Below are 27,031 nucleotides of genomic sequence, written 5' to 3'. Positions count from 1 at the left end.
GTTTCATGTCAGTTTTAGGGATTCTTTATAACTACCTGTTTGATAATATTAATGTCAAAATGAATGAAATCGATTTTGCTTGCAGTTAATTCTTTTAGAATTGATAGTATTCATGTCAAAATAAAATTGACAATTTTGTTTAAGCTTCTGTTAATCTCTTATTCGAAAGAAAAAATCATACAATTTTTCTTCTTAACACATGTCAGAAAAAGTAACCTTAGTTCTCATTTGACATTAACGATAAATATTTTTTTTATTTTTTTCTGCCACAAGCTTTCAATATATTACATTTTGCTTTTTTGCGGCCGAAAACCAATCTGTCTTCACTTTGACTTCCTGTAAATTTACACGGAAGAACTGAATAATAGTTTTCATTGGTCAGTTTGAAATAACAAAATGAAATCTGGGAGTCTCATTGGCCATTCTAAAATGAAATATAAAGGATTGTTCATTACTTTTTAAGATAGTTTAAACTAAAATGTCAAGTATAGTTATTACCATTATGAAATGAAATGTAAAGGATAGTTGTAAAATGAAATGTACAGGATAGTTCTTTAACTTTCTAGTTTAATTGCTGAAAAAATTATGTTCGGTTAAATAATAATTCTTGCATTGCGGGTACCCTTAGTTTATGATGTTCAATAAGTGTTAAATATTTTACAATGTAAATGATTATTGATGTATTCAGCTGATTTAAATTACTACTATGACGCCATGCCTTTGTTCTGACCGTACTGTATTTTCAATACAGTACAAGTAGGTGTCCAATATTAATGTGCAAGTCAAACATTAATCGTGTAACACATTTATATAAGACAGCGTGTCGTGTAGTTAAAGAAGCTTGTATGACCACTAGACTTTGTGGAAAAATTATCCAAATAAAAATGATAATTAAAGATTAAATAAAATTCAACCTCTTTATCAGAAGTTAACATTGGGAATGCGACGACTTTCCTTCGCCCATTACGCATTTTACAGAATTTTACGAAAAGAACAATAATTGTTATCTGCCGATGATTTCTTTGCCTATTTCGCGAATTCCATCTTCAAGCCTATTGTTTTTCGATTTGCAAGCTCTTAAAATCATATCACTGTTTACGCCAATATAATGAAAGTCAGCGGACCATCAGTTAGGGTATGATTTTAAAGGGATTATTTAATTTCTTGGCTATTGCCCGTTTTTCTTTTTAAATACATGTCGTTGACAATCATACTTGATTTGCTTCAATGTATGTACGTAATTCTTCGGTTAAGTCAACTAATTGTAACGGTCAGCTTTGAAAATAAATTAAATAGAGGAAATAAAAAACATCTATTCAAATCAAAAGCGGTTATATTTGACTACATATATGTTTGGCTTATATATAGAAACGATTCCATACTCCTGTGGTGTGACAAATATAAATTCATAAATGAGAAAATAACATTTTGTTGCGTAAATATCCAAAATGCACACTAATGGCTATTTTTACATAATATTTTACATCCGTGATATTGAAGTAAATTTTAAAAAAGTTCATTTTAACACTAAATAGCCAGTATAAACCCTTCTTAAAAGTCATAAATTATTTATCATCTTAATCAATCATTCAAACTATCCGAGATTTAAAACAATTTGAAAACTTTTCATTTTTACTATTTCTTGTAAAAATTACCAATGTAAATTGATGTGTACGGTATGCGTGTAAGTAGTATACCATTGTATACGAAAATTTCATGCTACGGACATTTCGTTATTTTGTTATTCAAGAGGCAACCTATACGGTTTTGCAAGTAATAAAAAATAATTGCTTAAACATTAAAATTGCACATCTCTAGCACAAAAACACATTATTTCTAATTGTTTGATATATAACATGATATTTGATAGTAAAGGTAGTAATTTAAGTAAGATATCAGCCTCAAATTGACCAATAAGTAAAATTTACGCGCCTCGTAAAATTCAATATTTTACATATTGGACAGTTTTCGGCTTATATCTACTACATAATGTTTATAATATCTTTACATAGATTTGCATATTTATCAAGTATTTATGAAATAATTGCCTCACCGACTGCGTAGATGTTGGTATTAGAAATTCAGTACACTTACCAAAACACGACAGGTTTGTTTAGAAACACATACATCTCAAAGTGTTGCATTTTTTAAGATTAATAACCCTACAAAAAATTATTATGTCATTGTTATGCAAGCTATGATAATATTTCTATATGACTTTGCATGGAAATCTTAGAAAAACAAATACGCAAGTAAACCAGTTTTACTGCGGCCCAGTATCTTTTTCAAAAGATACAAGATACTTCTTGTTTCCAAATACTCAAATCTTAATATCAGGAAATAATTATATATATATAAAGATCAAGGGAGGCATTCAATGAATACATCCCCTAATGCAGTACCACCCGCAAGGAGCCCGCCCAGCAGAGCTTTTAGAAAAAGAAACGAAACACATATCCTAAAATTGATACAGGTTCAAACAGAAAAAGACGCTAAAATGCAAAAAAATGAGAAATAAGAATCCCGGTTGAAATGAGAGGCAGTATTTTCATATATATTTTTAACTGGCAACAAATACACTCAAATGTGCTTGATAGTTGTAAGGATAATATTTTTCAAACATTTATTATTTGACTACTTATAAAGAAATATTGCAACAAACAAAATACTCAATGTGTAAATTTGTTATGTCTAGCCTTTGTGATTTTTGTAATATGGAAATTTAAAGTGTAGAACATATATTTTGGACCTATCAAAACAAATTATCTTTTGGAATAAATTGTTTGAATGGTTTGTTGAAATTGGTATACATGTAACCACAGACAATTTTTTGTCATTTTTTTTTATTAACAAAATAAGACTATATCATATATTTTCTTGTTTGTTAAATATCAAATACAATTAAAAAAAAGAAAATACCAAATAATCTTGCGTTTAAAGAAAATTGCTTAATTCTTAGAAAAATGCGTAGCATTTCGAAGTAATTCTCTTGATGCTTTCAACAGTAAGCGGAACAATTCTTTAAAATGTAAAGAACCGATTGATGATGTATCAGAAGCACATTTCCATAGCAGCCTTTCTTGTCATTACCACTTTTTATCCTATCGTAGTTTGCTTAATGTGTTTCGCAAATTTTATTGCTATAGATTTTTAGAATCCCCAAACCCCAATTTTTTATAACGTACCAATTTAAATTTTCTCAACAAAACTCTATCTTATTTGAAATATCTTATATTTTTTTTAAAGATATTCACGTTTAAGCTCTTCGTAAGTAATTATTTAAAAATATCTACTATTACAACAACATATGTATATGATTATATCATTATTTTTTGTATGTCATGTAAATTTTTTAATTGTAAAATGTAAAATGAATGTATAATATTAAAAAGTATAAATAAACGGGCCTCAAATAAGGTTTGAAAAAAGAAATTTAACGAACAAAATATTTTCATTACTAGCAAATTTCTCAAACGCCTTGTCATACATTACGCATTCAATTTACTAATTTTTACAGTCTTAATTTCGCCTTTTATTGTTTGAGGATCTGTCGTTATTAGTTACGGCATAAGAATTGCATGCGTGATCGTAAGAGCGGACTAAATGGTTTAGTATAACTGGAGTCTATGCATCTCCTAGCTCTAGCTTAGCTCCAGCAGGGAAGTGGTTTTGACGCCTGTTGTTGCTTTTAAACCCGTGGAGAGCAAAAATTATCGTTCCTGTTTTGACGCCATATTATCTATACTGTGTTTACTGTTTCCACCTTTTGTAACTACAACAGCTTTTACATTCTTTTCCACTTAATTTGTTAATGTTCTGCCTTTTCAAAGGCTCTTCAAAATTGACGCTTTCAATATGCAAAACCTCATTTACTTTTTTTTGCTTTGGTCATTTTAAAATTGCAAACTGAAACCTTGGGATCTCATGTTAAGCACAGTTCTTGCCATTCACAAACAAGATTTTGAGGTAAAATGTACACGAAGTTCTTGCCATTCGGAAATTAAATGTAAAGAATAGTTCTAAAATACTATGTACAGGATAGTTCTCTAAATGTCTGGTTATTCTACATCGACATTAAAACCTCTCATAACTTTTTCTAGTGAACAGTTCTAAGTTTATTATACTCGAGTCTATACAAAGAACATACTTTGAAAAGATGTTCACTATCCTGTAAGATTTCTCTCATGCACATGAATATATCGAAGAACAAACAAAAAACTCTGAATTTATCAGGTACCCTCAGTCTACGATGTTCAATAATAATCAGTGTCCAATATATTATATGATCATTGTTGTTGTGTAATTGATATAATGTTTATAATTTGAATATAGTTTTGCGTATCTATTAAGTTTTTGCAATTGTCTATTTACTTACGCTGTAGTTTGTTTGTATCATACTATCAATTATACTTTTAATTCTTTTAGCAATATCTAATTTATCATTCTTTTAAAAATTTGTCAATATGGCATATTATTACCAACCTAATATAGTCAAACGTAAAACAAGAAATCACAACACCTATATATAGACTGTAAAATAGCAGCTTGTCCTACCTTGTTGAGACATCACGATCAATATGTTTATAATGTGTTTTCTATGTCTACAAAATGTTTTTTTTCTTAACTACAAAAGATAAATAATAATGTCATTGTTATGCAAGCATTGCAAACATTTCTATATAAATCGAAGACTTAGATAAATCATATGCAAGTTAAGCCGTTTTACTTCGGCCATTTATCTTTTTCAAAGATACTTCTTGTTAATGATATGTTTCTTTTTTACCCGTGACATAACTACTTCTCCCTTGGAGATACTTACGATGCGACCTTTTAATAAAAACTAAAAATTTAGTACCTGGTGCAAGGTTCTGGTGCACATTTCTTTTTTTTAATTGGCATTTAATTACAGGTTCAAATATCTACAAAAATTACAAGTGGCATTTCATTATATGCATATGTTATCTCTCGTTTCTGAACTTTTTAATAACTTACGATAAATATTGCCTTAAATATGTATGGAATGTTAGGACTGCATAATTTTGATCAAATTTTTATTAGATATATCTCGAAGTAAATTGGCAGTATATTAATGAATTCTAATTCTTCACCCCTATTCTCGCGTCGCCACAGATGCTATGGCACAAGACAATTAGATTCTCATACATCAGTACTTTCGGTCTTTTTGTCAAACTTTGTGTAAAGATCTTGAGCTGGAGCACAATATAAAAATAGATACAACGAATATACAATCGTTATTTTGCCCAACCTTAGCTCAATGTACACATTATAATTTGAACATGGATGCATGTGTTAAGTAAAGGCTAGGGTCTGTTGAAGGGAGTTATTTCGTTCTGGCGTGTAAAAGATGTCATGAAATTAGAAATATTATAGCGTTATATTTATTTATATGACCCAACAAGTTAAAGCATGCTCTGGAAGGATCAGTTCGTACATACGTATTTGCACGTCCGTCAGTACGTACGTAGTTTATTCTATATCCGACCAATAACTTGACAAGAAATAAGCCTTGATTGTTCTTACTTTAAAGGGTCATTGTCTATGACAAGTAGATGGCCATCGACTGATTTTAAAATCAAATATCAAGGCCATGATGGCTTTGGTGCCGATTGATTTTGAGGTAAATGGGACAAATATTACTTATAGATACTTCTTAATCGTTGCCCCTCATACGTCTGTCCACCTTTAAACAAAAAAAGCAAAGATCGATAACTGAACATAAACAGCTGCAGTTATAATATCACTTACAATATACAGAGATGTTTATAAAATTACAAACAAAACACTTTTTTCTCAATAAAACCACTGAAATGAAGTATATGATTTACAATTTACATGTACATACAACAGAATTGAGTAGTTTTCATTTGAAATGTTTAAAAGGTTCATTTTACACTGCTTTTTTTTACAATTTCTTATAACAAGGTTAACTGTATTTCGATCATTACTGCAATTTTTTTATAATGATCAATACGCTCTCTCCTTGTCATTGAAAAACCTGTTTCACCGTGTAAACATTTTACCCACAGGTAATCATACACGTAATACTGTCAATATAATTTTATTGTTACGAGCTAAATGCAACAGAGAAAATAACGCAGCAACAAATTTTACAATTTTTAATTAAAGAAAAACAGTTATTTACAATATTATAGAAAAATATGAAAGTAAAGTTTCACTCACAATTATCCACGATTCGAATTTAACAAATGTCCTAAAGTTTATCTCACAGTTCGAAATTGTCCACAACTCAGATTTAATCAATGTCCAATGTCTAATATGATGTCCAAAACAAACATTCCCACACAGAATAACAGAATCTAAACTAATATATTCCTATTTCACGATATCATAAGTAAAACGGCACACAATACAGTATGGACGATACTGGAAATTGTAAACTACCGTCCACGCCCACTGCTACTGGCTTAAGCAGAATTTAACATTTAAACATGAAAAAGGTGAAATTGTGATCATACGGCGGTTATCATGGAACCTTTAATGATACTCCATGAAAAGCGGCATATGGTCCTCTAGTAAACAACATGCGTGTGCCTTAAGCGAGAAAACAATGGGCGGAACTAATCAAAATGGAATTTCTAAAGGGAATCAGAGGTTATGAAGCCCGCATATCATAGATAAGACGTACTTCAAAAGACAAAAAAAACCCATAAAAACGGGAATTTAAAGCTTAGAATACATATGAATATATCTTTTTAAGTAGTCGACGAACTTATTCAAAAAGTTCTGACTCTGCATTTACTCGGTAAAATCTATTTCAAATATCTATCACAAACCTGTGTTAGATCATTGCATTCAAGGGTTAATAGTTGGCAGTGAAATGTTCATTCCAGGCTCTACAAAAGCTGTACTGAAATTACGAGGCTTTAAAAACATTTTGAATAAAACAATTACTCAGTTTATCTAAAACATGGAAGTAGGCATGTGCATAATATAGAATCAAAGCGACGCATCGACTTCCTCTTTTTATACTATTCATTTAAATAACATGTATGAAGCTTATTATTTGTCTAAACAGGATGTAATAAATAAGTTATTTACAAGTTGGTCAAGACGTACTTTTACCCATGGATACATATGGAAGATGAACTCTAAATGATTATTCCCTTTTAATATTACAATTAATTGAAATTTACAATGGTGTCAGTATAACGTTAACCACGGGATACTGGGAACAGGTTATCTTTTACATAAAGTTAGAATATTAAAGGATGGTTATACACGTTCTTTCTGCCACAACCATATTGAAGCTATGAAACATTTAATAACACTTGAATAATGCAGCATTCAATTTAGTTTTGTTGGGAAAGTAAACTCTTTATCGATGTAAATTAAGAATCCATTTCCAAGCGTTCATTTTTTTCAAATTTATGCTGTCGCTCTTCTTTTGAGAACTCAATTATTTAATGGAAAAAAACACAAGAAAGAACAAACAAAAAAACAATTTAAGGGGCAAATATGTCTCTTTGCTACCTAATCAAGACTTATGTTATATGATCTTTTATTTAGGCTTGATCTACTCGGTACTGCACCCTCTGCCTTGTTTGTTTCTTTTTTCTTTATGATCTCTGGTCATTTTATCTTTTCCTTCCTTATGATATTAATGCATAAAGTATTCATGACAAGAGTAACAACTCTTAATCGAACATCACATCAAAATAGTTGGAGTAGTTTCCCTTTAGCAGATGAAGATTTTGTCAAAATAAGTTCTATGATAGTGTTATTTAATATCTACTGAAAAGGATTATTTTAATCATATTTTAAAAATGGGTCTGGCGTTAATATCGTTTTACAATAATTGTAGGATACTATTTGATTACTTTCAGGATCTTAAAAGATATTTGTGTTCCTCTTTAAATATATATCTCTATTTTGTATAGAATGTATATACATTAATGTTTTGTATTGTCAAAACAAAATGAAATGAACATGATTTATATGAAAAATAAGATCAACAAGGAAGGGCGGCATTTTAATGAACGCATTCCCCAACAAAGACCTCGGACAATGAGCACAGCAGGACACCATACAGGAACGGCCAAATCACGGAGATATTTCTTTTGGGCATTGATTTTATTTTAAAAATATCGTACATAATGTGCCTAATGAGTAAACCGCATATTAAAACTATTTATGTAACATTGCATGAACACCATTAAAATGAAACTCTATGATATGAGAATTGACTTCGATTTTGGTAAAGTAAATAATCTACAGTTAGATAGAGGTGTATCACATTCAAAATTGTATGTGGTATATGTATCTCTGATTATCAGATTCGACCGACTTTGAAACAATTTTAACGAACAGAATATTTTCATTACTAGCAAGTTTCTCAAACATACCTATCGCTTCCATAAATAACGATAATATCTAAAATTTCAAAATCCAATCATAGAATTTTAAAAAATCTTCTGCGAGTGAGGATAAGCAAACCTAATTTCTACTGAGATGAAATCTACAAGCTTTGTGAGGTTTTTATTACTTGGGGACCATACGCCGCTTTTCATGGAATGGCACGGAAGTGTCGCATTTAAGGTTCCATGATAACCGCCGTATGACCGCATCTGCGGATGTTTCTAAATTCAAAATTTTACTATTTCATGTTTAAATGTTGAATTCTGCTTAAGCCGGTGCTAGAGGGCGTGGACGGTAACTTGCACTTTCCAGTACCGTCCATGAACAGGCTCAATCAAACCGAGCCTGCAACATTTTAAATTTTGCCGTGTTGGGCTTTCTTTAGGGATTCTGTATTTATCTATTTTATGATCACATCCGTGTAATTTGTGCCGTGTGGCGGCTGTAAAAAGTCTCCCCGTACATTTAATCAATGATGTTATATTTTCGATCCTTAAAGATCGTTCAGCACGACATTATTGTTGTGCTTGTGGTATTTTTAGTTTCAACTTTTCGGCATTTTCTAGTTGGGTGGTTCCAATATTCCTACTTGAATAATGTTGAATCACCCTTAGAATATGTTGCCTGCTTTTTAAATTTGTCTTTTGACGTCTTATCTGTGATACGCAGGCTTCATAACCTCTGATCCCCTTTCAAAATGCCATTTTATTTAGTTCCGCCCATTGTTTTGTCGTTTAGGGCACACGCTTTTTATTACTTGGGGACCATATGCCGCTTTTCATGGAATGGCACGGAAGTGTCGCATTGAAGGTTCCATGATAACCGCCGTATGAACACATCTGCGGATGTTTCTAAATTAAAAATTTCACCATTTTCATGTTTAAATGTTGAATTCTGCTCAAGCCGGTGCTCGGGGCGTGGACGATAACATGCACTTTCCGAACAGGCTCAATCAAACCGAGCCTGCGACATTTTCAATTTTGCCGTGTTGGGCTTTCTTTAGGGATTCTGTATTCATCTATTTTATTTGGGTCGCAGTAATTTTCTTTATTTTCACAGCAATTGTTCAAAGTTATTAAACGTTTTATTAAAAAGGTTATGTCCCTTCTATTTCAACACACATGGCATGTTACCTGTCAAACCCATTTACAGTTGGACACTAAGCTTTCCTGTTTGATTACATCTGACGGACCGAACGGGAGACTATATGATGAACAGCTCTTAAAAACCACTGGCACTGAATAATCTTAATTTTGGACTTAAAATCTAAATTTTACATTTCTCAATTTAGGACACAGAATCTTTTTGATATGGTATTTTTTGTATTATCTACATGATCATTTTTACTTTTTACCCTTTGTAACCATAACAACAGTTAGAATTTTGTTGACGGGTATTCATTGTATTTACACCGTTCCGTTAAAAAGGAACATGTTGGGGTTAAGAGTGAGGTTTCTGTATTCTGTATTTATCTATTTGATGCACCATTAACCAATTTAGAAGTTGTTTGTTGTGGCATCTCGTTTGTGGTTTGCCCGTGTTGCCTGTCTTGTTTGGTGTCTTGCTGAGCTCCTTGACGGTTGTGTTTGGGGATGCGTTAAATGAGTATCGCACTTCCTTTTTTTTGATCTTATAAATGCAGCTTACTTTTAAAAAACACTATGTGTTCCTCAAATGTATGTCTTATTAATTTTCACGCAAACTGTGGTGAAACGTTTAAATGAATGTTTAAAGGAATCCCCCTTGCCATTTGTTGTCGTAAGGCGAAATATGCATTTTAAATTCTTATTCTGTTGTCTTCTTTTTGTCTTTTAAATGTATGCTTGTGTTAGCTTTTCAAATGAACTAAATATGCAAGTTCATTATCATTCTATTGTCTACTAACATTTGTATGAGACTGAGAGTTGACATAGTTGTAAATACAGTTTTATAAATATGTCTGTACTTGCTTAATTTTAAATAAAAAAGAAGAAAACGACAACATTAAAATGATGCAGACTCGGTTTGAATTCATGATATAATGATACTGATAATAATGACCTTTAAGATCTTGAGAAAATTTCGTCTGTTGCACCAACGAGAATCAATCCAGTATTTTAGAACTGATTTGTTTCCGTAGCTTAGTCAGTTATTGTGTCAATCACGTTTTTATCTACATCCTAAAGTGATACTCATTGCTATATTTACTCTAGTGTGCCATGATATTTATCCCTAGTGTGCCATGATATTTATCCCTAGCCAAGGGACACGTGTGCTAACCAAACGGAGGTTCTTCATTATTAATGTATATTGATCTCTCAAATAAAGTGCTTTGTAAACAAACGATTTTGACTGTGGTTTTACTAAAATTTGAGTCGCACGGAAAAGTTTTGATGTAGAGCAATTTGTTTACATTATTTACCTTACAAATATTTTCATATCTGAAATAAACATGGTTACATTGAATATTTCTATCCATTTTCCATCCATTGATAATAAACTTTGTAAACCCGTAGAAAAAATTGTTGAATTGAAAATACAGTTTGTGTAGAGATCCACAACACGTATATGAATTCATATTTTATTGTTTATATTTAATCTAATTAAATTTCATTTACATAAGGTAATATTTGTCATATTTTTTTATTTGCCGTAATGAAAAATACGTATATAAAATTGAAATATTGAGTTAATGTCAATAAGTGATAAAAGTATAGTTAAAGGGGTGTTTGTTTTTGCATTAATTTTTTTTCTGAGCTAGCTATGAATTTGCTTGATACAGAATATTAATAATGATTTAATTTTTCAAAACTTATGTAAGCAAGAAATATACAACTGAAATAATCTGATTACAACCTCATTGTACTGATTTAGGAATCTCAATCACAACATATTATAATTTATCACAATTTTGTGCACGCAATATATCGTATGTTTTATTTGCATTTTTCTATTCAATAGGACCACATTTTGTAAACGTTCTACCTTTAAATAGGCTATTCAACATTGTCACTTACAATATGCAAAAACATTTTTCTTTTAAACGTAACATAACTACTTCTCCTCGGGAGATATTTACAATACGGCCTTTATATAAACTGATTTAATAATATCTGATGCAAGGATCTTTAATTTATACACCCTTATTCATGGATTCAAATATCTGCAAAAAACACAGAGTGACATATTGTGATTTTCTTATGTTATTTCTCGGTTGTTACCTTCTTTCATGTGCAATTCTTTATGTTTTACGATAGATAAATATTACCTTAGATATATGTAAGGACATATTTACATAATTTTGATAACATATTTTATTGAATGTTTCTAGTAGTAAGTTTAAAGTTTATTATTGAGTTCTAAATCTACGTACGCTACTCGGTTATCGCGTTGCCACATATGACTAAAATAGACACAACGGACATACAATGGTTATTCGGTCTATCCTGCTAGATTCCCTGCCGGTAGTCCTCTGTTGGAGGATGCGTTCATTGAATGTCTCCCTTCCTTGATCTTGTTTTTCATATCATATCTGAAACGAGAAATGATTTAGGTTACTTGATAGCGTCATTGTCCGTGACAAGTACATACTCACCTAAGGTTAATGGTTAATTACATCATTGTCTTGACCTGTTAAAGATCCTGTTACTCAATTATTTTATGGTTTTATATCAAAATTATATTGCTCAAATTAGGATTGTAAGTTCCAAAAAAGCATTATTTGTAAAGATATTGCCGAATTTTAATTTTCATTTTAATTAAAAGAGGTAATAAGGAATTTATTTTCTATAATGTCTAAGACAATTTATTCAATGAGAAATGAATGCATATATTATAATGATTACATATAGTGTGGACAAATGTTTGCAGTACATATTTTACATATTCTTAGATGTTTGAAAATTGTTTTAGAAGCATAATTATATACATATATAAAATTTCACTTAAAGGGACTCTACTGAGGTTTAAAAGCCTAAAAACATAGCATTTGAATTTCTTACATAAATGAGCTGGGGCACATTAAACAGAAAAATATGCAAAAATACATAAGCAATATACTTTAAAATAAATTGTATTTTTATGCTTTTATTTTTATTTTATTTATTTATTTTATAATAAACGCTTTCCACTTTGGGTCATATTTTACAATTTCAATTATTATTCTGGAAGAATGATCTAAAATTTTGCACTAAGATTAATGGTCTAAACCTACATCAAATGGTACATTTTTATCTGGAAAAATATTTTCAGTCCCAACACGTCACAAAAACTCATTTGAGACCCTTTAAGTGTGGTATCAACCTGAAATACAACAAACAGGATCTGTAAGCTTTTCCAACCACTCCTAATTGTAGGTTTTAGCCTACAGTTCTTTATTTTAGTGTAAGGATTGATCGTGACCCGATTGATTTTTAGGTAATTTGGCCAGATATTTTTTTTATCGATCATGCTTTATCGTTGGCTAATTTCCTTTCGTCTGTCAGATTTAAACAAAATAAAACCAAATATTGATAACTTAACATAAACAATTGCAGATATAATATCAGATACAATATATAGAACATGTTTATAAAATTTATGGTATGACAAACACTGTTTTTAAATAAAACCAGTAGCATGAAATAAAAGATTTAAAATTAACATGTACATACAGAAAATTGAATAGTTTTCATTCAAAAAGTACAAAAGGTTCATTTTACTGTGCTTTATACATTAAATTTCGTTATACAATGTTGACTGTATTTTAATATTAGTTATGAAATCATTCCTCTAAATCTTTTTTTACAATGATCAATACGCTTTCTACTTATCATTGAAATACCTGTTTCACCGTGTTAATAATAAACAACGGGTGATCATGCACGTAATATCAATACTGTCAATATAATTTTATATATAGTTTTATCTTCGCCGATCGTCATTATCTTTGTGGCGTGTTACAACAGGAATGAAGTAATGGAGAATTTATGGTGGATTTTTGTTTTTGTTTTCCTTGCTGTTATAATTGCTGCTGTTTTTCTATCTATCGAACAGTTTTTAGCACAAATTCCATCTAATAAACAAAATGGAAAGGTTGAGAAAAAGAATGAGAAACAATCGAAAGAAACAGATGAATGTTCAACGTTGACAGCGCGTGAAAAGTGAGTTTCATATCCTATGTTTGTTTTTATAAGATGAAAAACGATTTCCTATATAATGATTTACAAATATTTGATTGAGATTTAATCTACGTAATACTTAAGATGATTTGTTTTACACATTGTTCAACACTAAAGCAATATCTCACATTTGGTGGAGACCTTGAAATCGAAAATAAGGGTAAAGTATGGTTGCATGCAAGACCAACGTTCTCACATTCAAGGTCACTTGGAAGTCAAAGGTCATATAATGTCTGGCTTTAATTTTGAAATTGCTCAATTAAATTTATTTACAGTAATTGGTTTTATTTGCTTTATATGCGACAAATATGACTACATTACTCTTGATATTTAAAAAATAGTGCTGGTTTTAAATTTCAACGAATAATATCAATAGTATATTGTTTTAGTTTGTGTGAGTTGGGGGCAAACTTGAAGTAATGCCGTTAATTTCAGATTATTATATTAAGCTGGTCATTTTGGTTCATTGATTGGAATTTCATGACGTTGAGTATAAATGCTGCTATGGCATAAGGGGACGTAATTTCTTTTTAATATATCAAATTAACTTATTTTTCTACATAATTAAAAAGTTATTTCGTTTTCAATTTTTTTTCAATTAATTTGTATGCAAATTTGTGGTAAAGAAAAGTAAAATGACATTTGATATGTCCATATTGATCATAATCAAGTCAATGCTAATGTTAAGGCTGCTATCAATAGCGTACATTTAACACATTTAAGGTTTTAACTAATATTAATATTTGTATAATACGTATATTACCTGACTGTTACCCGCCATCGAACAGCAATTCATTTTTTGGTCTGACAATATATGTGCAATATTAGTACATGTAGTAATAAACATTTGTGTCTGCAAAGTGCGCTGAACAGGTGTCGAAGTTAAATGTGGTTAAAAGCATTGTAAAAATACATGAATATAATTATCAACAATAAACGGAAATAAAAGGCATAACTGTTATTCAAAATCTTACATTACATACCATTTTAATTCTTCAATCAAGTGATAGTTAATGAAGAGTAGTGGTTTCGTGTAACTAATTTTTGTATAAACTTATTGCTGCTCTCGGTCATTTCCTTTTTTCTTTAGGTATATCTAATGATGTACCCTTCAACTCAATAAGGGTTATCAATTTGCCTCTAATTATCATACTTTGCATGTGTATTCTTTTGTGTATCGCTCTCATTTTCTTTTCTTTATAAATCATATTAAGCCCTTTTCATTCGTCCTTATTGTTTTTTTTATATTTTGGTTGTCAAGATTGATAGAAACGAGTTCGGTCAAGAAACGGAAACAAGTCGGGACGTCTTTCAGGGAAACGTTGCAGTCGGTACACGAAATGAATGTATCACTATCAAGGTATGTAATTTTATTTATTTACCAACGAAGTAGCTTTAATCAAAGTTTATCAAATGGTGTTACAATAATTTCTTGTTCATTTGTATACTTGTGTAGATATTTATTATTATTTCATGTAATATACTAAAAGAAAGTATCAATTCAAATATGAAACGAAATAACTGATGTGTATCTTTTGGTAAATTATAATCTTTTTTTTCTTCAAAAGTCACATAAAACAGTATGCATTTTACTCTTTGAAAACAAGAACATTTGGAATTTTTGTTACTTGCACCACAACAGAATATTATTATAGACCCAACAATTGCAATCGTAGGGGAATTCAATAAGGTTTATATTACTTACATGCTTAATGACATGAGACAAGCAAGTAATTTAATTATCAGTGCAATATCAGTTATCAATTACAACAATATTTGGTCCATTTTCAAAACAATTGTCAACACAGATTTGATATAAATAAAAAACATTTTATTTAAAACAAGGGTAATTACCATCATAATACTGTATTCCTAGAAAAGATTTCGCGCGTTTTAAGTTAGCGCTTTTCGCGGTAGGCATGACACCGCGAATCTTTATAGCCGCGAATATGTCACTTATAACAAAACCGCGAACCTTTCTAGCTTCAACAAAATAAAAACATAAAATGTGCAGAATATTTGTTATAATCTACTTACACAAAAAAGCATATAAACACAGGTGCTATAGAAATGTGTAAAGAAGAATGTATGTTTGTTATAGATATCTGTTTTGATCCTGAAAAATAAATATTAATTATTAGTAATTATCATGCTTATTGACGTTAGATATGGCGTAAACAAAAGCATTTACAGTTTGAATACATTGAATGATTTGGACTTTATTTGCTTGGAGTAGGTGTAATCCTTTGTTATAAGTACGATAGCGATCAAGTGCTACAATGATAAACAGCTGGTATGTTGTTAAAATGAAAGCGTTGTACAGACCGATACTGTGTAAAATAATACGCATCGACATTTGGAAGATAAAGTCAGTTATGATTCAAATGAGAATAAAAGTTAACGGGTCTGACTATATCTTACTTAAGTGAAAAAGGCAAGGAAGTAAGTAAAAGTGTTCACGGAACAACCGTCCGTGTTCGACTAGTCAATAAATAAAAAGGTATCGAGTAATGTAGCGCTTGGTCATGCATCAAAAATCGTAGCCTCCAAAAAATGTAACTTAGGCCGTAGCGACTTAATATTCGCGGAATTCGCGGTCACTACAAATCCGCGAAAGTTTATCTCCGCGAAAATGCCGACGTTGTGAAAAATGCGAAATATTGTATCCGCGAACATTTCTAGGAATACAGTATATATCCATATATCATTTTAATTATGTTATAATATATGTAATAAGGTTTTTTTATTCTAACATTTATCGGTTAAAGAAAATACTGAATTGTGACGACCATATGACTGCAGAGTTTGACAATAAGCTACGCTCTTATATTGTATTAAACAAGAAACCTTTTATGCAGAAGAAAGGGGTCACAAAACTTGCTGTCGAATAATCTTGGGTGTTTTTTCAGGCCATTTCAAGGATGGATATTTTTTACATTTGTCCGACAAACATTACTTTTACTGTTGCTTTTTTATCTTCAGCGACTGTTTATCTGAAGATGAAACGACAGACAACTACATGGACGAAATGAATGAAGTTCCAGGTCGTATTGAAAATAGATCCTTGTCAGGTCTTAAATATGACGTAAGTTAAAGCTTCACAATACTGTCGACTGCTTCTTTTGACTTCAGAGTGTAAGATGAAACTAATCTATAGTTTAAATAAACAAGAATCAAAATAAAGCGATACGAAGAGGTAGAATTATGCAGATTAGAAACCTTAAAATCTGACAAATGTTAATTTCTGAAAAGTCTCCAAGAAAATTTCTTTTATTTCTGCAAAATGTCCAAGAATTGGTAAAGAGCAATTTGGAGTTAATTATTTCTTTCTTACTTACAACTATGTCAATTTTTGAAAATGGTCTGTTGTAAACACATTTTAAATTAATGTATAAAAACAAATAAATGCAACTATTTCATGCAATTTTATAACATTTTGTATTTGGCCCAAGGATAACATTGCAAAACAAAAAAGCAACAGTATAAGTAATGTTTGATGGACTAATGTAAAATTATCCATCCTTGAAATGGCCTGAAAAAATATCCAATTCAATTGGCAGGTTATTCGACAGCAAGTTTTGTGACACCTTTCTTCTGCATAAAATGTTTCTTGTATAATACACATCCAAGATATTATAATTTTATAATACTTTTCATACAGACTGTGTTTTATATAGACCTTTCAAGCACGCTTTTAACACGCGTTATACACTTTTTCATAGAAATTCCGTTCATATATTGACGAAGATTGTCTGCAGGAAGAGATGGAAAAAGCGGGGGTGTTGCATGGCCTTAATAAATACATCAAGGATTCATTTGAAAAGTGGGCTTCCATGGAATTAAATGTTGCTGTGACAGGCAATTCTGGTGTAGGAAAATCCAGTCTCATCAATGCTCTGAGACAGTTAAAACCTCCAAATGAAGGGGCGTCTTCTTCTGGTGTTTTTGACTCAACAACAAAATGTATAAAATACATCTATCCTGAAAATCCAAAGGTCGCTTTATGGGAACTACCTTGTGTGGAAACACAATGGCTCACAAAAGAGAAATATTTTGATGAAATGAATTTTCCTCGATTTGACGTGGTTATAATTGTTTCAGCTGGGCGATTCCAAGAAAATGACATATGGTTGGGAAAAGAATTGCGCAGCATTCGCAAAAATATTATTTTCGTTCGAACAAAAATTGACATTGACATAACGAACATAAAACAAGCGTGTCCAGACATATTCGACGAAACTGAATGCCTTAATAAAATAAGGAAAAACTTATCAGAAAACATTCGTCTTGGGGGATTTCAAGATTTTATTAGTAATGTTTTCTTGGTCAGCTCTGCCGAAAGAGAATTGTACGACTTTAGTGGTTTCAATCAGGAACTTAAAGGTTTATTGAGCATCAAAGCAAACGCCATCAAAGATTTACTACATGAACAAGTTCAAAGACAAATAAAGAAAGTCCAAGAATCGTGCAAGTATAGATTCAAAGGTCTCAGTGGTTTCCTTTACGTTTGGTCTTTGAAATTTAACTCCAACTGTCAATTACTTGATGCATACCGGGAAAAGTTTTGCATCGATGAATGTTCGCTTGATTTCATAGCAAATGAGTTAAAAACCTCAAAAACTGAATTAAAAAAGTATCTGAAATCTTACAAGAAACAGTCAAACGTTGTATTTATGGACAAAGGGAAATGTTTGAAAATGTGTGGTGAAATGGCAGAAGACGAACGATGTTTGGCAATTCTTCGTCTTAACCTTCTTGCAAAACAACTAAAACCGATTTAGTAGATCCCAGCTGAATATTGTTCTGCTAAGATAATTGAGCAAAACAGTATGATAGACTTCATTTTGGACAAAACACCTCAACTGGAAACATTATATCTACAATTTGACAGATGTTCAAAGCCTCACAAATAATATGAATTACAATTGCTTATTAGATGTCTGGGTCAGAATAACTTCAAATTCAATCTTTCACAAATATATTTCATTTAAGTTAAATTGACAGTTGTGTCCCGTGTAATGGTGGTACAATAACGATGTCCAAGAAAAATGCAAAGCAAACCATCTGGGCTTCGGCATCACAGGTTATCCGGGTATTTTTTATTTCTTCATGATAATATAACGGAGATGCGAGCAGATATAACATTAACAAAGTCTACAATTGATGATAATTTCCTGTTGTAGATCTTCTATATTTATAAAACAAGACACATTCAGACGGCCAGTATTATTGCACTTATCTAGCAATTAGTCCAGGTATGATAGGGAACTGAGCTACAATTGAACAGAATTTATACAAAGACGATGTAGACCTTTCAAAAACGGAAAATGTGACAATAAAAATGTTCTGTCGTTCACGCAGTAGAAAAGCAGATATATGCCCCTTTATAGCTAATTTCTAAAACTTAAGAAATCGAGTAAACATTACCAAAAGTAAAGAAAATCTTTCAGTAGTTGATCTTAAAATATCACCATGGAACATTTTGTGAATTTAAGTAATAATCTTATTTTCTTTAAAAAGGGTTGTGATATCATTCCGTGTAAAAGAGACATGAATGACTTTGAAAAAGAATTTTGCTAGTCTTTTGCACAAATCGACTTAAACCCGACTTTTTTGCATATATAACAGTTTTATATGTTTAAAGTATTTTATGTAGGTCAATGATAAAGATCATTTTAAACATAATAATAAATGGAATTAAGAATTCTAGATAAGCTGCGTATTTGTGTAAATACTCTTTTGAAGTCGTCCAATGATATACAGTTTGTATTTTGTCAAATACGACTTAGAATTCTGCTTAAGCCGGTGCTAGGGGGCGTGGACGGTAACTTGCACTTTACAGTAACGTCCATGAACAGGCTCAATCAAACCGAACCTGCAACATTTTCAATATTTTCGTGTTGGGCTTTCTTTAGGGATTCTGTATTTATCTATTATTAGATGCGAACGATTATAAACATTTCGTAATGATAAAATATGGATCATAATGAAAGTCAATTTTGATGAATACGGGTGAAATAATCTAACTTTTGTAGTTTGGAATGGATAAACATGGAATATGCTTCATTTTTGTCCTTGTGTTGTTGCCCCTCCACGAATCTCGCTCATGAAACCTAAATACAGTGAAATATTTGTTTAATCGAAATACTTTTATTTTTATATTCAATACAATCTAACGGTAACCGAGACATGAAATATTTTATGTAAATTTATCTTCCAGTGACCGTTAAGTAAATATTTTACAAAGTGCTCAGAAGCGAGATTTTGTGATGTCAGTGTATCCGTCGTTCATCGTCATCAAAGATTTCTTAAAACAACATCTCCCTAACCATTTGACGGATTTGGACTCAATTTCATAAGATTGATTTGTAGGCGGCCCTCTGCGAATATTGTAAATTGCTTTAGTCTGATACATAAATAGGTCACAGGAGCTAACAAATACTCTTTAAAAGTGAACTCTTTCAAACTCTTCTTTTCAGAAACTACATTTCAAGATATAAGACATTGAGCATAACCTTGTGGTCCTCTGCAGAAGCTTAATAAATCACGGCCCATGGTCAAAATTTGCCCTGGCCTGAGGTCGCTTTAAGAAATTTCATTTAAGTCTCCTTTTGTAGAAATACGATGCAAAGAGCCCCTGTGCTATAAAAATGGCTCAACCCTGGGTTAGGATGTACGCTAAGATGTTACGAGTATAGTAAATTATCTTTAAATCTTCTTCTCTGAAAGGACAATTCCAAGAAATTAGATATTATGCATTGAGAAATTTGACCCGCTCCGTGGGTCATTTAGTTTTTTTTATAGATCTGTATATGCAAAAACATTAAAGTCTTAATTTATTGAACTACAATGTCTAGAGCTTAGATATTTGGCTTGTAGCATTGCCTAGTGAACATCTACTAAAGTTATATAAGTTATGCCACGGAGGTCACAAGTGGCAACAATCTAGGGTAATTTAGTTTATATAGACATGTATAGTAAGATTTTTGAACAAATGTTCGTGTCTGAAGATAAATGCCAAGGATTTAGATGTTTTGCACGTTGCATCATCTTGTGGCCCTCTACAAAATTTATAGTAAGCAAGACCCTTGTATCAGCCTGCTCCTGGACCACTTAGTTTATATAGACTTATACAGTGAATCACATTTAAGTATGACTTCTTGTGTGAAATTGTAATGCCAAGAGCTTAGATAAATGTGACTACTTTACTTACTTTTAAATTAAAAATATAAAGTATGGTCTTTTCTAGTAATGAATTTTAGGTGAGCGATCCATGTCTATCATAGCCTTATGTTTATTTTTAAATGTTCATTTCAATAAATTTGTGCAAGTTGTATTGTTTTTTTTTTACTTGTTACAGAATGTGTATACAAAATGTAATATACATTGAACAAAAGTTGACTGGTTTTTGAGGCGAAAAATGCATCTAAATGGTGATACATCTAACAATTTGATGATGTTGATGTTGCGAGTAAATTGTGAAATGTTGACTATATACATTATTAGAATGCATTGAATGTCTATGATTTTTTTTTCTCAAATTTTGCTATTTTTCTGAAAGTGTGAGTTTTCCTATATATAGAACAATCGATGTAATTCATTTATTTTCCAAATTATTGTAATGGAATTCATATATATTTTAATGTACGTGTAATTGTTATACACATGTTTCGCATTAAACTTGTTATGTCTTGCATTACAGTCCAATGTAATTGGCCCTATGCGTGATCATACTTTACCATATGCAACATTTAGTTGATGGAAGATCGAAGATGAGCCCCGACCAGGGCGTCCACAGCAACAACATCTAAAATGTTAATATTGCAGAGGAAGATACCCTGTGGAGGGCATTATAATTTTTAGAGCAATAATTTGTCATCAGCATACTGGCAAACACTTTAGAGCTACGTAAAGTTTAAGCCTGATGGATACAACGCCTCAGCATAACGGTTTCATATGAATAAAAAATACAACATTTCATTAATTTGTAAAACTTCATTATTTTAATATTTTTGCGCTAATTAAAGAAACTGTTCGAAGCCCTCTCGCTTTCATAGTAGTTAATTAAGTGATTTCCTTTCTCTTATTTTATTTCATTCTCTTTCCCTTTTTCTGTTGCTATTTTTACTATGCTCATGTTTTAATTATTGATTTGTTATCATTTGTCATGTAATAACAAACTTGTAAATTAAATTAATCGTTAAAGGCCAATTATGGCCGCCCCAGAAATGTTTTTTATTATATTTCTCAAAACCTTTTGTTTTAGGTGTCCGTTGATTGTTTCCAGAAAGTTAATAGTTACCTTTACCCTCTTTTAAATCTTGTTCATTCTGGGAATGAGTACTATTGTTGTGATAAAGTATGTTGTATGAAATTCAAAATACTAGATTATTAACGTTTTGCTATTTATTTATTGTTCAACAAAGAATTTCACATTCAACACTTCTTTCTTCTTGTGATCAACAACTAACTTGCTCGAAAATAATTTACTAAAAGTAAAACTTAAATTTGCCCTTTCTAAAAACGAAATATGAATCCATTTCAGAGGAATAATGTGCCTTTAAATTAAGCAATTACTAAATCGTAGATTATTTCTTCAATGTGTTCTTAACAAATATCAAACAATTTTTATACGTCCGTTTAAAAACGTGTCGTATTATAGTTTCCCCTTGGCGGGCGGGCGGCTGGGCGGTCGGCGTCCAAATTTTGTCCGGAGCATATCTTCTACACCCAAGGAGGAAATTAAAGGAAAATCCATGGAAATGTTTATTTCTATATGAAAGAGTGTTGCACACATAAACCAGGTCTTTAGGTCAAAGGTCAAGGTCACACGTAGAGGTCATTTAAAAACGCTTGCCCGGAGCAAAAATTCTACAAGCTTAGAGAGATTTTAATATAACTGGGCACAAATGTTCACTATGGTGAGCCGAGGTGTCGTGTGCAAAATGTAAGTCCCCGCGGCCAAGGTCAAGGTCACACATATGAGTAAAAGTTCAGATAAAAATATGAAAATGTGTATTTGGACCATTAAGTCATTATTTATTGAGGGATTAGAACATAAATGGTCATTATCTTGACTATGTGTGTAAAACAAGTAATTGAGGTAAATATCTGCAAGGTCAAGGTCAGTAAAGGTGATAAAATAAAGAGAGTTTGTCCAGACCATATCACCTACACATATGAAGAGATTCTAATGAAACTTCATTAAAATGTTCACCACTATAAGAAGCAGTGTCATGCACATAAACCAGGTCTCTAGATCAAAGGTCAAGTTCACATTTAGAGGTCATTGAAAAACGCAAAAATTCTACATGCATAGCAGGATTTCAATATAACTTGCACAAATGTTCACCATTGTAAGGTTGAGTGTCGCAAGCAAAATTTAGGTCCCTGTGACCAAGGTCAAGGTCACACATACGGGTTAAAGTTGAGATGAAAATGTGTATTCGGATCATTTAGTCGACATTTATTGAGGGATTGAAACACAAATGGCCATTATCATAATTACCATTGTGAAGCTAAGTATTGCGCATATAATCCAGGTACCTGCTTCCAAAGTCAATTCACATAGAGAATTCGTGTATGGGGACCATTTAGTTATCATTACTTGATGGATTGCAACACAAATGATAACTATCATGACTACAAGTGTGACACATGTAATTTAGGTTAATATTTGCAAAGTCAAGGTCACTAGAGATGATAAAAAATTCAGATGTTGTCCGGATATTGGAGCATATCGTCTATATGCATATCTTTAATGCCAACATCCCTAACAAAAGCTTTTGTGAAGGACGTATTTTGCGACAATGTTGCCCTTGTTCCATTTTACTTACATCAAATTTTGTTAGTGGGTTAACTTTAAAATAAGCAACAATAGAAAAGATATTTATTTTACTTACAACATGTATAATGCATATTTTGTTACAATTTGTATATAATGTGTGAAATACTGATAACAAAAAGAGTATTTAAAAAGTTTTTGTGATTCCTACTCAATCCGTAAAATTTATTTAAATGCAATTTATTATGTAAATTAATTTATTGTCAATAAGTTATTGTTAAGGTTAATTAACAAAATCCTGACGAAATAATATGATGTTTAAGAATTCTCATTGTTTGATGTGGGACCATTGTCTAATTATTTCTTTGCTCTATATTATAATGCTCCTTAATAGCAGTCAGTCTTATTTAAATTAATGAACGTATGATGTTGAAGTAAAAACTGACGAGAGGGTTTGATTAATTCTTAAAATAACTTAAAAAATTGATAGAGTTGTAGAGGTCAGGGCTCAAAATTTTTCTTTAAACTATGAAGACTATTTAAATCAACATCGTGTATAACAAAATCTGTTACTGTATACGTAAACCCATATACGCTCGTACATGATTGAAGAACTTGACAGAACAAACGAATCCAAAGACGAATTCAATTCATGAAGGAGGACTACCAGCTTCAGTTACAGGTGTTTATCTGGTAAGCTCTCCAGAAAGAAAAAAGTACGAATTTACTGATTTGGATAAGAAATTAAAAGATATGCTCAGCATTAAAGGAAAAGCCATAAGGTCAATTTTACAACAAATTTTTCAGAAAGAAGTACACAAAAATCAACAAAAGAACAAAAATGGTTTTGGATTCGAAAAAGCACTTTCTGTTTTGACTGGATTTGTGCCCACACAAGGGCTTATTGAAGGACAGTGCCATTAGTCATTATCTAATATTAGTACTATTTGCCAGCAAAGGTTTTGCATTGATGACACTTCGCTTGATAAAACGGCAAATGAAATGAAAACTTTGAGCAAGAGTCTGAAAGAGAAACTAAAATCCTACAAGAAGAAGTTTATCTTTAAGCTGCCTCGTTTAAACATGCTTCATTTTACGAGATTTGATATACCACTTCTTGGCATGTTTTTCTCAGCGCACAACGCATATGTTACAACGAAGAAGAATATAAATACATTGTGTGATGAAATGACTGGGGACGTACTAAAGTTAGCAAATGATCGGCTAGATCAACTTGAAGATGATTTGAAACCTATCAAGTGAAAGATCTGTTACGCATAGTGCAGACCGCTGCTTTTGAGAAGTACATTTTATTTTAGAAAAACAATAATGAAACTGGAAAATACTTAATGAAGAAGACATTCATCCTGCACTTGGTTGATACAGGAAAATGTCCTATGAGGGTTTATGAATCTAAATGGTGCATTAAATATTGGATAATATTATCAAATTTACCTAGACAGTGATATAACATACCCTGCTATGAGATGCTTGTATACTTTGATAATTTAGTGTTCCACAATTGTGCAAGCGATGTAAGACTGAATTTATATAAAAAATAGTTCTTGCTTTGTGTGGGAAGCACAAAATGTTGTAAATCCCAAACTATTTTAAATTCAACATGTTCAAAATTTGAATTACATTGTGTCATTATATTAATTTTAAGCAGTGTTTTGGAGTTGAAAAATATATCAAAGATATAGATTTTTTTAATAAATGTTTAGCAAATTTCTAATGTTCATCACACAACCTAATGATTGAAAAGGAAGACATCTTGATATAGACAAAGAATATTGTGCATGCACTTATTGTGAAACTACTATTGAACTTTTGAAAATGAATATCATTTTATGATTGTATGTCCTTTGTATGCTTATGTTCATACACAATATGTGTCATAACATAACTTTCAATAGCCAAATATTTTATGATTGAATGTCAAATGAAATTGACGATATAATACGAAACGTATCAATGTACATTTATTACTCTTTTAAAGAGGGAGAACACTTTATGAGTATGTCTGAATAGTGTAACATGTAGGTAAAATACTAATTGTATTTTGAGTGTCATATTGTACAGTCTGATCATAACCATTTATTTATGTGATGTTGTATTAATTGTGTTTGGGCCGGAGGCCATATTTACAAAAAACGAATTGAATTGAAGTTAAAAGTTTTAAGTAGAAGAACATTTTACCAGACCCGACAAATACTCTCCGTCTGTCACTCTGTCGCGTGTTTGCAGTTATGCAAAGAGTACAATTTTAATTTGCTGTTTATTTGTTTCATGATTATTTTTAAACCCCTTTACGTTAATAATATTATGAGTATTGAATTTGGATAAATTAGGAACGTATACAATTAACGGTGACCTTGACCTTAAAGCCAGGGGTTCCAAATGCAATACCAACCGGAGTCTCCACATAAGGTTGCTATATACGAAGTTTGATTACAATAACTCATTCAAAACTCCAGTTATCGTCCGCAAACCATGATGTGGACCGACCGACGGACTGACCGACCAACCGACAAGCTGACTCCTATATACCCCCTAAACTTCGTTTGTGGGGGTATAAAAATAGAGCATCTCTGTTTGTAAGTAACAGGAAACAAATGTAATCTTTCTTTAGGCATAATTTTATTTCTGTGGGAAAATTCTCTACTGAGCACACGGACCTACAAATGAACCTGCAGAAAGATGAACAGAATGATGCAATCCGAATTCTAGAACTAACTGTTATTTGATAATTTTATTTTATTGTTACTTAGCAAACAAGATTGCATACACAACACTAAATTATAAGCTAACAAGAATGCACACACAACAAATTATAGTACCACAAATATATTTTTTTTGTGAGTTTTGGGGTAAGGGTCTTATTTAAGCATGTGAAATGAAAAACAATGTGCAGATATGTTTTCTGATCAGATACAAAGCACATAGTGTAATTATTGATTCAATGTAAAAAGTATTCTTATTCACAAAAATAAGCATTTACTGTAAAACATAGCTGTATACTGTCTTTTCAATTGAGTATTACCTATTTCATTTACAATTAAAAATCATCGTTAGTGACAGGGTGTTGTTAATTATTATGTATATGTTAGTGTTCTTTCATGAAATTCTACAGAAAGGCAATGATAGTGACAGGAGAATGTTTTTAATTTCTGTAGAACAGCTACAGATAAATACTAACATATTAAGAGTCCAGCTTTATTTGTCATCCTATGAAAATACTGCATTTCTTAAAAATTGTGTGTGTTATTTTTATAGAAGAACAAACGTCAACTTGATACTATATCAAAATCTGTTCATAGTAGCCTTCTTTTTATCATAGTGTGTCATAGAACCACGTTAATAAAATAGAAATGTTGTGAGGTAATTAAGTGAATATGAATTAAACCAAATAAAGCTTGATACTTACTCAAGTTATTTCATAAATAACATTTCTCTTGCCAGAGGTCATGACCTCAAATAATTTCATCAGCAAACATGTCATTTACATGTATGAAAGACATTCCAACATGGGTGTTTCCCTTTCATTTGAATATAATTTGAAGAAATGCCATGGTCGAAGGTATTTTAGCTTTAGCAGCCCCTCGAAGGGGCCAATCAAATAAATATGAGCAATTTCTTTAAAAGATTACTATAAGAATGCTAAAAACAAAGTTTGGTGATCATCTAACAATAAGTTCTGTAGAAAAAGCTG

General features: G+C 31.3%; 1 protein-coding gene across 1 annotated transcript; it reads left to right on the top strand.

Moving 5' to 3' along the window:
• The first annotated feature begins 13,283 nt into the window (after window positions 1-13,283).
• Window positions 13,284-18,559, top strand: LOC132739593 (interferon-inducible GTPase 1-like). The gene is made up of 4 exons (XM_060727328.1): window positions 13,284-13,517; window positions 14,797-14,895; window positions 16,518-16,620; window positions 17,258-18,559. The coding sequence occupies exons 1-4, from the start codon at window positions 13,333-13,335 to the stop codon at window positions 18,314-18,316; spliced, it is 1,446 nt and encodes a 481-aa protein (XP_060583311.1). The 5' UTR covers window positions 13,284-13,332; the 3' UTR covers window positions 18,317-18,559.
• The last annotated feature ends 8,472 nt before the right edge of the window (window positions 18,560-27,031 follow it).

The sequence above is a fragment of the Ruditapes philippinarum genome, unplaced genomic scaffold (genome assembly GCF_026571515.1).
Source record: "Ruditapes philippinarum isolate M1 unplaced genomic scaffold, ASM2657151v2 ctg8842_1_1_1_1, whole genome shotgun sequence".
NCBI classification, from domain to species: domain Eukaryota; kingdom Metazoa; phylum Mollusca; class Bivalvia; order Venerida; family Veneridae; genus Ruditapes; species Ruditapes philippinarum.
Note: the sequence above shows the minus strand (reverse complement) of the source record. Positions and strands in the feature narration are given on the sequence as shown.

Coding starts and splice junctions, on each gene's coding strand:
- LOC132739593 (XM_060727328.1), top strand. CDS start 13,333: ATGGAGAATTTATGGTGGATTTTTGTTTTTGTTTTCCTTGCTGTTATA. Junction 13,518..14,796: donor ACGTTGACAGCGCGTGAAAA/GTGAGTTTCATA, acceptor TTGGTTGTCAAG/ATTGATAGAAACGAGTTCGG. Junction 14,896..16,517: donor ATGAATGTATCACTATCAAG/GTATGTAATTTT, acceptor TTTTATCTTCAG/CGACTGTTTATCTGAAGATG.